Consider the following 12,469-nt stretch of genomic DNA (forward strand, 5'->3'; position numbering starts at 1 on the left):
TACAAATCGGTAGTTACAAAATAGTCACAGGGATGTAAAGTACAGCACAGGGAATATGGTCAATAATATTGTAATAAATCTATATGGTATCAAGTGGGTACTGGAAATATGGGGTGGAACCACTTTGTAAATTATATCATTGTCCAACCACTATGGTGTACACCTGAAACCAATATAAAATAATATCAAATGTCAACTATAATTTAAAAACAATTTTTTAATTTATTTTTATTGTTCAATTACAGTTGTCACCATTTTCCTCCCATTACTCTCCCCCATACTACCCACCCCCACCTCCCACATTCAATCCTCCCCCCCATTGTCTTTGTCCATGTGTCCTTTAAATATGTTCCTTGATGACCCTTTCCCCTTTTCCCCCTGTTGTTCCCTTCTCCACCCTCTCTGGTTATTGTCAGTTTGTTCTTTATTTCCATGTCTCTAGTTCTACTTTGCTCACTTGTTTGTTCTGTTGATTAGGTTTCACTTACATGTTGGATCATGTGGTATTGGTGGGAATGCAGACTTGTGCAGCCACTGTGGAAAACAATATGGAATTTCCTCAGTAAACTAAAAATGGAACTGCCTTTGGACCCAGCAATTCCACTGCTGGGATTATACCCTAAGAATCCTGAAACACCAACTCAAAAGAATGTTATGCACTCCAATGTTCTTAACAGCTCAATTTACAATAGACAAGTGCTGGAAACAGCCTAAGTGCCCATCAGTAAATGAGTGGATCGAAGATCTGTGATACATTTATGCAATGGAATACTACGCAGCAGAAAGAAAGAAGGAACTCCTACCCATTGCAACAGCGTGGATGGAACTGGAACACATTAGGGTAAGTGAAATAAGAGAGGTGATGAAAGACAAAAATAAAGTTTTTAAAAAGGAAAGCTTCTCTAAAAGAACTTTTAAGAAATTAAATAATTCTAAAATGACTATGTGATATGAAAGAAGAAAGTGAACCAATATAATGGTAAACACCTTGGTACACTCAAGCACACACTATCTGAAAGAATAATAATGTGTCTACTTTCTAGGCTTAAAAAAAAAGCAGAGATGAAGTGTTTCAAAGTCATTTAATGAACTAGGTGTCAAGAGTGACCAAATTTCAACTTTTATTATGAAAAATTTTCAAGAGTGACTACCTAATGAACACAAATAAAAATACATAAATTCCAAATGATCACAGGGAAAAAAAGTTAGAAAAGAAAGAGGAGAAAAAAATCAAGCCAAAGAAAGAAACAACAAGAGTAAGGAGAAGGAATTGGGACAAACAGATATCAAAGAAGTAAAATGGTACAAACCAGTGCAAATATATCAATTATCACAAGGAAATAAGTGGTTTTTAACTTGCCAATTAAAAAGTAGATTCCCAGAGTGGATAATAAAACAAAGCCTAACTACATGCTATTTAGAGGAGACATAATTAAGCAGAAAGACACAGAAAGGTTAAAAATAAAAAGTATCATACAAAATATGCATTAAAGAAAAATAACCTTAAGAATAAATATTAAAAAATGAAATGCTTAATTCCTGGGCAATTATAACAATTTTAAACATCTATAAACCCAATAAAATATCCCCCAAATATTTGAAGCTAAAATGTATAGAATAAGAGGGAGAAGTAAATCAATGTACAAAAAGTAGAAGAGTTCAACATCTCCATCCAGTTGTTGATAGATCAAGCAAACAAAACAAATAATGCAAAATATGTGAATGTCATAGTTTAGCAAGTTTGACCTAATTGACAAATACATAATTCTACAGACAACCTCAGGAAGAACAATATCCTTTTCAAGTACACATGGAATAATTTTTCTTAATTATGCACCAGGCAATTTACAAAAAAAATCCAAAAACCAGTATCATAGAGACCCATGTTCTTGGATCAGAGCAATTTTAGGTTAGAAGTTTGTAACAAAAGTATAAATTAAAATTAACATATATTTGTTGAACAGAAAACACAATTCTAACTTTTGGATTGAAAAAGAAATCGTAACACAAATTTGAAAAGAATAATGAAAACAGAGTACATATACTTGTAGTGTGCTTAGAGTAAGAATGGATCTTGGAGGGAGATTGGTCATTTTTAAAGTTAAGTTGAATTATCTGTGTTCAGTTTGGCTTTGCTGGGAGTTACATTTTTCAGAAGTCCTTTCTCTATATGGCTCTTAGAGTTGAACAGATGAGGAATCTGTGCTAATTCTTACCTAAGTAGAGCTAGTTCTCACCTAAGGTCTCCACATCAGCTATGTTCATGAGCTCCAAGCAGGCTTCCGTTGGTCCTCACTCTCCACTGCTCCATATCCTGCTCCGCTGCCAAATTCTGGCCCCTGGTAGACAGTGGCCAAGAAGGCTCTTGGATCCAGAAGCTCAGAAGCAGTAGCTACACAGAAGCATAGATTCTCAAAGTCCCTTCCATCGAGCTCCACCATCATGGTCACCCTTTGGGTGCCTAGTCCTGTTTGTCTTCACAAGCTGCCCCAAAAGCTCCCACTTTCTCACCCACATCAGTGCTTTATGAAGGCTTCTTAGTAATTCTGCAGGTAGTCATTCTCCATTTGTGAAGCAGTGGCTGGCTTATTACCAAATTCCTGACAGCATTGAACAATGACCATGGAGCGCCAAGTCCTTATGCCATCTGAGATCTCCATAACTAACAGAGTGTTGTGTGATCCCCTAGGCCATGAAGTTGGGTGTGCACAGAGGCATCCCATCCACAAGTGGAAGGAATGCAAGAGTTAGGGCTCAGACAGTTCTGAAGGCACAAGTAAGTAACATGAGTCAATGATACAGGCACTTACGGCCTTTACTCCTGCTACACTGCCTCTTCTCTCTCTCTCTGAACCCACACCTATGTCCTCATAGAAAATTCCCTATGCCTGAGGAAATAAAAATCCAGGCCTGGTTGCTGGTTCTGCAGAATACACTAGGGCTGCCTAAAGAGACAATTAAAGCACCATAACTCTGAGACCCTTACCTGCTCTGGAGGACCAGCAACTATTTATGGCAGGCTGATTACAATTCATCTCTTCCATGCCAGAGGGTGCAGCTCTTTACTCTCACTTGAATGGAACTCACTCTGGATACAAGTTTTGCTTTCCTGTCCAGAATGCTTCTGCCCAAACCACCACTGGGACTCACTAGTCTTACCCTTTCCCCACATCACCGAAGGTGCATATGATCTTGTGAGGGCTCCGTTACAGGGCCTGCCTGTGGACAATGCCCCGGGGGCTGGGAGCATGACCTCCAGGATGCAGGAGAGCCTCTGAAACAGCCCACCTTCGTGGAGAGAAAAACTTACTATAAAATGTCAATTCTCAGCAATAAATCAACAGAGTCAATATAGATACTAACAGGATATCAATAGAGTTGTCTCACACGCAGACTGACATAGGTGATTACAAAGTGTATATGAAAGAACAAAAGAATAACCAAGAAACTTATAAAGGAGTTGCCTGCTACTTGCCCTGATTAATATAGTTACTAGAAAGCTTTAGTAATTATACTCCATGTGTGTGTTTACATATACTCCATGTGTGTATTTGTGTGTGCAAGTATGCAGTGTTGCAGGAATAAAAGCAAAACAAAACTTAAGCAATGGAACAGAAGAGACAACCCATAGCAAACCACTCATACATGGGACTTTGAGGTGGAAAAGGAACAGTTAAGATGGTTCAAACAAAAATTCATCCTCCGCAAAGAAAAAATATGTAAATAGATCTTGATCACTACTTCACACCACATATATATCACATATATGTAATACATGTATTTATGATATATGTGTATGATAAAAGGAACAAAAAAGAGAATGATAAACACAAAGTGCGATATGAAGCTGATTTCTGAGGTTACACAGGAGAATGGGATGAGTGCAGAATACAGACAGAAATACATTATTGGAGATGGTCTATTCTGGACTGGGTTCATGGATGTTTATTTCAGCATAAATAGGTAAGTGAGCCTGATAGAGATTCACAGGGATTGTGCTCAAGAATTGAAGATTAATCAAATTAATCAAATGATAAATTTCATTTTATGTACCTAAAGCCCAATTTCGGAAAACATATGTATGTTTGAAATAACTGCAAATCAGTGATAGGAAAGAATTAGACATTAGACCTCCCATATGTTTGAATTATGTTAATATTTCTTCATTATGTCTTTCATTTGCATTCACATGATCTCTTTAGTGTCTGAATTTTAAACACCAATAGCTTTGTATTGGTTCTAGTAATGAACTAGCCTAAAAATCCATCTAGTTCAGATCACCAGTAGCTTTAAATCTTAATTATTTTACCCTCTCTTTTTATAAACTTTCAAAATAACACAGGACATTGAAAACAAACATACAATAATCCAGTCTTGGGGGGATAGCACATAGGAATGGAAGCCAGCACCTTTGATCTCTGGCTGATCCCAGATATATCAACTTCATTGTGCCTGGTGAATAATAAAAAACGTTGGTGGAAAGAAGTAGAGGTTCTAATTCTAAGATTGTGCAGTCCAGGGTCCCATTACAATAGTGCTGATCCACTATCTTCTGAAGGGCAGTGAAGCCTAGAGATTTGACTTATTCATGGGACTCTCTCAGACAACGATAACCATCTTGAGAAATCGCAGGAATTTCAATGATCTAAAAATAAGTTATTATACTTTAAGTCTATATGCTTCCAACACAATAGATTGTTCATATATTTAATTGTGCTAATAATTGAAAATGGCCATTCAAGAATCAAAGTTTTTTTTTTTTAAGTGATTTGTTTCGACTCTGAGATACAATTGTCCATGTGCATCCTTAACAGACATGTCCCAGGTCTGTATCCTCTTTCTCTCTTGTATCAGCATCATCGTTCATTCTAGGACCCTGAGCAATTTCAGAAGACTGGTTGGCAAAGCTGCTCCCAATGTTTTTTCAGGCTGAGACTCACATTACTGTGGTGATCAATCACTCTGTCGCCTGAGTCTGGTTCCTGGAGATGGAAGTGTTAACCCAAGTAAAAAGAAGAAATAAAAAGAACTATTTGTAATATCGACAGCAACAGCTGGACTAATGAAGTCTTCATCTGAAAATCTCCTCAGTTCCCTTCCTTGTGATTCTTACTATATCCTTATACGAAGAGGTCACTGAAACATTAGTGAAGTTTTCACTTGGTCAAGTGGACCAAACACATGAGCTAACGTGATCTTTCTCTCCTCCCAAATGCACCTGGTGGCTGCAAACCAGAATTGCTGGGGTGTGTCACTTCCTAGTTCGATACCGAGGAATCACATGGGAACTATCTTATATAACATTAGCAAAACTAATAAAATTGAAAAATATGACTGTCCATATGAGTATCAACTAGGCAAAAATTTTACTGCTGGAGAATATGAAATTATGTCAAAATATGACTTTTCATTAAACAGTCTATTCTTCTGTCCCCTTTTTAATAACTCAAAGGTATACATACAACATATATCACATAAAATAGAAACATGTTCCCTGTTCTTTTATGTCCAGGTTTAAAAATCCTAGGACTCAATTAGTTTTCAATGAGAAGTACAGCCGCAGGAGACCTTGACAAGGAAAAGCCTCTAGGGTACAAATATAACAATAGTAACCTATATTTGGGGGGTACAGCAGGTGTCGGTTGATGATCTAAATGCTCTTATGCTCTGTCTGAATTCTCAACAGAGCTCCCTGCCCCTGGTGGTTTTATTCATTTTATTTCACAGGTGAAGTAACTGAGGCTACAGCCGATACATTAACATGTCAGGAACTAAGTGGCAAAATTGAGAGATGGATCCAGGTCTATCAACAAAGTTTTGTGCTCTTAACCAATAGGCTACACGATGGAAAAGACAACTGCTAAGGAAAACAAACCTACACCATAAATTATAAATGTTAATTAAGCACCTGCGAAATGGTTAGTGCCGTGTTAAACATGGGGAGTGCTACACTTCTTCCCTGAAAGAACTAACAATTAGTTGAGGAGACGAGACAGATTCACAAAATTATCCTGCACGTCAGATGACAGTAATGTAGTGGTTAAATGATTCTGTATAGTTCATGAGCTTTGCAGATGTCAGAGGCAGAAACCAATGCAGACAGGGCACTCAGCCAAGGCTGGACTGTGTAAGCTCTAGAACTTAATACTGTGCCCACGCCAATAACAAGTTCTAGAAAGGACGAGTGCACCAGTGGTTTATATGCAAATACCAGGCTTGGATGCTGCTATTACTAACAGTTACTGATCAAACACTGCAGTTACTACAACCATAAAACAACTTTAACTTAGCAATAGATCAGCTCTAACAGGGTTATCATCTTTTAAATAGGAAGTTTGACTTAAAAACGTCAGTAAGTTTTACAAACAGTTCAATTGGAACGGGTTTTACATGCCAGTTTTTATATGGCAGGGACTGCTTGGGCAAAAGGAGCAAAGTCACAGAGGGATCCTCTGCTTGATGGGGAAGACACTGGGAATATTCAGCAAAATGAGAATAAATCATGCCTCATCTCAGTGAGTTCACTGTGAGGAAGCATCTCTACCCAGAATCTTTTAACATTAAAGAGAAGAAAATGGAAATATAACTCCATTACACAGAATGAAGGTTGAGGGTGTTCACATCAGCATGAAACATCAACAAGAAAACTGCTTTTGTGCCAGGGCCCAAAAGGGGCATTGCAGACCCAGTGAGGTCTAGAAAAGCTCACCTAGGAAAAGTCAAATGTGCCATCACAGCGCCATCACAGTGATGGCATGACCTTGAAAAAAACGAGCTAACCTCTTTTAGTCTCATTTTCCTCATCTGTAGAATGAGAACCCTTCCAGCTCTAATGCTATATGCCTATGTGTTCTTTCCTGGCAAGAGTGAAAATGCAGCTCAAGACGACCCACTAATGACAGTAGTTCCTGAGGGCATATTCCGTGCCTGGCATTATTCTAAGTGCTTCACATGTACTAATTTGAACCGTCACCTTAGAAGGCAAGTATCCTTCCATTCATAAACAAGAAAACTGGGGCATAGAGAGGTTAAACTATTTGCCTAAGATCACAGAGACAGAAAGGGATAAAGCCAAAATGCCATGCAGATAGATGCCGTTAACCACTACAGTCTCTGCCTTTGCTAATAAAGAAAGCAAGGTGCTGTGCATGTATTTAATTATGCACTTTAATGTCCACAGGATGCTACCAAAGTCCTTTCTTGCTAGCCCTCTAAATTGCAATCACCTTTCCTGCAGAAAATTACAGTTTTCCTTGTCTTTTGTTTATACCACTGATAAATTATATTTTAAAAGAGACTACATGGATTACTGGTTGTAAATTACAAATATCTGCCAACTAATTTTCCTGCAGGTATAGAACTGCCCCCAAAAATGTATTACAGGACTAGAGATAGTATGCACAAAATTTCCTGATCCTTAGGAGATGACAGGCAAATTTACCTGCCCCCTTCAGCCTTCCACCCCCCAAGAAAGGGCTGAAGAACTGATTTCTCCCTATTGGCATCTTTCTACTCACTGAGGGTACTGAAATGTGGTCTGCAATAATAAAGCCAAGTTCATTCTACAATGATTGGGTTTGTTGGTTGGTTGGTTGGTTGGCTGGTTGGTTGGCTGGCTGGCTGGCTGGCTGGCTGGCTGTTTGGTTTTGGAAGAATTATGATTCTTTCTCTATCTAAAGACAAAAGAAACACTCTGATATATCAGCTCCTAGAAAAACACCTGATACTGGAAAGCTGATTTGTAATAAAAAGTACTTATGGTTATTGTTTTAAAGATTTTGCATACTAAATCACAGTAAAAGTAAGAGGGCAGATCATATTCTCATTTAAAATCATGTTCATTAAAAGTACATACATATTTAATAAAAGTATATACTCTTACACGACTTTCAGTATCATACCAAAAATGTTTTAAAAACTATGTTATTGCAATATCTGACCACTTAAAACTTATTGGAACAAAATTTTTCCATTTGAGTTGTAAAATTGACTATTTCTAATTATAAATTTTAGCCAACACAAACCTGACTAGAGCCAGCTGCTATTTTGACAAATATATATGTATATAGAGAAATATATTTATATATATATGAAGGTTGATTTTCTATATATTGACATATATACGTGTGTGTGTGTGTGTATAAAATCAATATTTCCTAACAATTACAGGCACATTTTGAGAAAAGCTTTCTTATTTAAGACATAATAAAGGAAAGAGAATTTAATTCTGAAAAAGGATCTTCTTGCATTTAGTAATGAGAGCCAATCCTAGAAAATGAAGTGGCATCATAAGACTTAGACTACTTAAAGTTTGGTCTCATTAATTCCCTGTTTTCCAAGGCCAGGAACAAAGTTTATTTTGCTCATTATGCCTAGTACTGTTATTAAAATTTTCCATGATGAGCAATGGAAAATATTTTCATATTATTAAACAGAATATTATAATTCTGGACATGCTATCATGGGTTCTATTAACTTTGTTTCATGTCTAGATAATTCTTAACAAATATGGGGTTAAACCTACTTAATAGCTTTTCATGTAGCAAATATCTAGGCAAGATTGTGGAGTTTCAATTCAGAATTTATTTTTACAGTATAATAAAAATACTTTAAGGATTACTTTAACGTCAGTGATGCAGAATCATGGATTGACCCTGGATTTAAATTAAGTGAAACTTGTTTCTCAATAATGTCACTTAGGGAAATACAAAATCAAGACAAAGCTTACTTTTTTTAATAGATATTTTCAACACTTCATACAAAGGCAATTACATACAGCAAAAAATCACTGTGTACTAGGATGATGCTAACATGATTGTGCAATCCAAATGTTCTCAGATCTATGGATGTGCATCAAGAAAACTGCCAGACTTTTTCTACTACAAAAACTGATGGAAATCAAAATCAAGCAGATTCATGGGAAAGAAGGAATCTGTCCAAGATTTCAGGCAGCAAAAATAGATCTGCTGAGCTCCTGAATTACATCAGAGCCTAGCTATTCTAGTAAAGTGCTGAAAGGTGGACGCCTGGGCCAGCCCCAAAGCAGCTGTTTCCATCTCCCGAGGTAGATCTCCGGGAAGCCAGGCTCTGGTCAGCCTGAGAAATGAACTCACTCCTCTCCACGCAAACTTTGTTCTATGTTAACACCGCCCGTCTTCCAATGCTCCTACCCCAACCATCTTTGACTATCTGGACGGAGAACACATTTTGGAAAGAGGAACTGCTCTTTATGACATCACTAAAAGCAAAAGAGAAACGAACCATTGGGAACTCAGAATTGGCCCAGTCCCTCCTAAAGTCCAGTTTCAGAGGATGTGCTTATTCCTCCCTCCCAGAGATTCCCAGTTCCCACCTTTCCTCCACCCTCCCTGATTCCAGAACATTTCTGCACAGCTTGTCACCTCAAAGGATTTACATAGTAGTCAGACCATGGGCCAGGTATAGCAAAAGAATGAGATCCATCTGGACTGCAACCTGGGCTACAGCCACACCATGGGAAGTGCCTGGGTTTTTTGTTGTTGTTTGTTTGTTTGTTTTTGCTAAAACAATTTAGCTGAATGGCAGTGAAGATTGGAAATAATTGACTGATCCATAAAAAGTAAAAAGGCCTGTGTAAACTTTGTAAAAGGATACCACTCCAGCATTTGCATTGAGTGAAATAGAACATAAAGGGATTGTGTAAAGAAACACAAATACAAAGATCAAAATGAATCAGAGAAGTACGCTTTCAGCTCAGCTCCACTGAATCTCTGACTGACCCATTCAGGAACATCTATATGAAGGCAGTCAAAGAAATTAAAAATCCATGTCATAGCAAACAAAGTAGTGTATGAAGGGGAGGTACAAATTTCCCACTTGTCTTTAAATATATTAATGGCACTATAAATAGGCCATCACCTGCTCCTCCTTTTCCACTTAGAAGAGAACAAGCCAGAACAGGTTTACATTACAGACTCAACAGAATCACCAGCAGCTATATCCTGGCAAAACAGATTTCCAGAGGAAAACTGACATGCTTTCTTCCCTGAAAGTACAGGAACAAAAAGGAGATGCTTTTAGAGATGCTGCTTGCCAATGAGACTGAGCAGACCGAAGTCTCTCTCCAAGTCCTTTTTGGTCCTAAAAAGTGGTGAACAGAAATAAAGATGCCCCTCCAGGAAGGCTTGGAAGCTGGGCTGGTTTTAAGAGTATGAGGACTGCCCTAAACTCACACCAGGACAGAGGGTCAAAAGGTGCTCTCTGCTCTCTGCTTAAAGTGTAAGAGCCAGGTGTGCTCTGCGACATCACGCTCTCCTAGACTCTGTTTTTAATCTAATCTCACTGTGTTCAGCAGAAGACAGCATCCTTTCAGTAGTGTGGGGGGGAAAGAAAACCCTGCTTTTTAGAAAGACCCCATGATGGTAAGTTGTGCATAACGTTTGAGCACCATCTGGCTCAGGATATCAGAAAAAAAACTGCCAAATAGCAAAGACGGCTATTTTGCACACTGAGTGAAACATGGGCAAACATCCACTTCTTTGCTCACCAGACACAAATGTAGGTTTGTATTATAGTCGAAGCTAAAAACATGTGTGTGCGTGTGTGCGCGCGCGCGCGTGTGTGTGTGCGCGCGTGTGTGTGTGTGCGCGCGCGCGCGTATCATTCAGTCGAGACATCCTAGATCAACCACTGTCCAGAGATACCTCACTGGGTAATCCATGCCTGGCCCAAAATCTGCACAAACACATAGGCAGTGCGAAAGTTTGACCAAACAGAAGGATCAGTGACAGGAAGTTTACCGCCATCTACAGATTTTTCCCTCACTGCTAAACGGAGCAGCCAAGGATTTCCGCTTGAAAAATACAAATTGACAAAATTGACATCAGCTGTTGGGTTGCATGGTGCTCCTACTGATGAAATCCACTTTAACAACCTGTACAAAACAGTGCACACAGTTAACCACCGCTCCAGAAATAGGAAAACGTTTACGCTTGTTACTTAGAGACTGAGAGGATGCAGAGCCTCAACAGGTCAACACCCCATCCCTTTCTGTCTATGGGACTAAATAAATACAGATTGTAAGGCAAAGATGTGCGATAATATACTTTTTCTTTTTTTCACATTTTCGTCCTTATTAACCACTTTCCCAAGGCAGGCTTTTCACAGAGCTAAATAACATCCAACTCAAAATGAAACACCAGTTAGGGCCGGGGGTTGATTTGGATGGAGACCTATTGGAGCCGAGCGGATGTGGCAGGCAGCCGAGCGGTGCAGAGCACAGCGGAGTTTGCCTGTGGGTGCGCAGAGATGGGGGGAAACGCACGCCCCGCGGCCCACCTGGTGAACACCCTGGCAACTTTATTTTGGGCAGAACCGTCCAAGGAAACTTTTCCCGTGCCCGCAGCCCTTGCCCCAGTCCGGCCAGCGGCGGGGCAGGCAAGTGGGGCAGGGAACCGAGGGGGAGGGGCCGCCCCGGGCGGGACGCTGCTCTGCGGGCGGGCTGGGTCCCTCTCTTCTCGGAGACCTGGAATGTGTGGGGCAGGCACTGCAGGGAGACCACTTACCAGCTGGAGCGCGAAGAAGACGGCGAGCAGGGCGAGACAGGCGCCCATGACGATGAGCAGCAGGAAGATGATGAGCGGGTGCTGCTGGCTCATGCAGTAGTAGGACTCATACAGCCAGTCCCGGGACCGCTGCAGCCCGTCCCCGCCGCCGCCGCCCGCCGCCGCTGCCGCCGCCGCCTCGGCGCGGTCCCGCAGGTAGCGGCGGCGCCGCATCGCCTCCTGCCACATCGGGGCGGCTCGCGGGGCGCCGGCCGAGCGAGCCCGGCCCGGGCTGCGCCGCCCGCTCGCCCGCCGCCGCCCGCGTCCCACCCCCGCGCCGCCTTGGTCGCCCGGCTGCCCGCGCCCTCAGCTGCGCGCAGGGGCCTCGGAGCTGGCGGAGCTCGTTGCCCCGGGCTGGGCGCTGACGCGCGGGCGAGGGCCGAGCGGCGGCCTCGGGGGCAGCTCCCGGCGCCGGCGCTGCCGCCAAGGCGCGGGAGGGGGCGGGTGCGACAGGGGGCCCTCGGCCCGCCTCTCCCCACCCCGCGTAGCGCAGCCAGGCCTCCACCCACCGCCGCCCCCCGACGGCCGAGCTAGTGGAGGCCGGGGGCTGGCGAATAAGGAGAAATGCAGGAAGCGGGGGGCGGGGGGGCACCAGCCGCGCCTCTCCCGGGTGTCCCCTCCTTCCGCCCTCCCACACTCAGCCACAGCGCGGTCCACCTCCTCTCCACTGCCTCAGAGCACAGACTGGGGGTTCCCACTCCCTGCCGCCCCTCCACTTCCCACTGCGCTTAGAGGGCTGCGGGGGCGCCTGGCCTCCTCTCCACCAGCTCCCAGGGCAACAGTGAAGGGTACTCCCATCCTCCAGTGTCCCCAACCTCTTGGTGGGATGCGGGAGTGGAGAGGCGTTCCCATACACTTCTTCACTATCTCTGAGCAGGGCAGGAAGA

General features: G+C 41.9%; 1 protein-coding gene across 1 annotated transcript in view; it reads right to left on the reverse strand.

The window, feature by feature from the left end:
* Positions 1-11,995, reverse strand: part of ADCY2 (adenylate cyclase 2) — a 360,417-nt gene extending 348,422 nt beyond the window's left edge. Inside the window, exon 1 of the mRNA XM_054578337.1 lies at positions 11,544-11,995. Within this exon, the coding sequence (XP_054434312.1) occupies positions 11,544-11,771 (228 nt within the window). The 5' untranslated portion in view covers positions 11,772-11,995. The remainder of the gene's footprint in view (positions 1-11,543) is intronic.
* Between the last annotated feature and the right edge of the window lie 474 nt (positions 11,996-12,469).

The sequence above is a fragment of the Pteronotus mesoamericanus genome, unplaced genomic scaffold (genome assembly GCF_021234165.1).
Source record: "Pteronotus mesoamericanus isolate MK-2021 breed Mesoamerican mustached bat unplaced genomic scaffold, CSHL_Meso_final contig_50, whole genome shotgun sequence".
NCBI lineage: Eukaryota > Metazoa > Chordata > Mammalia > Chiroptera > Mormoopidae > Pteronotus > Pteronotus mesoamericanus.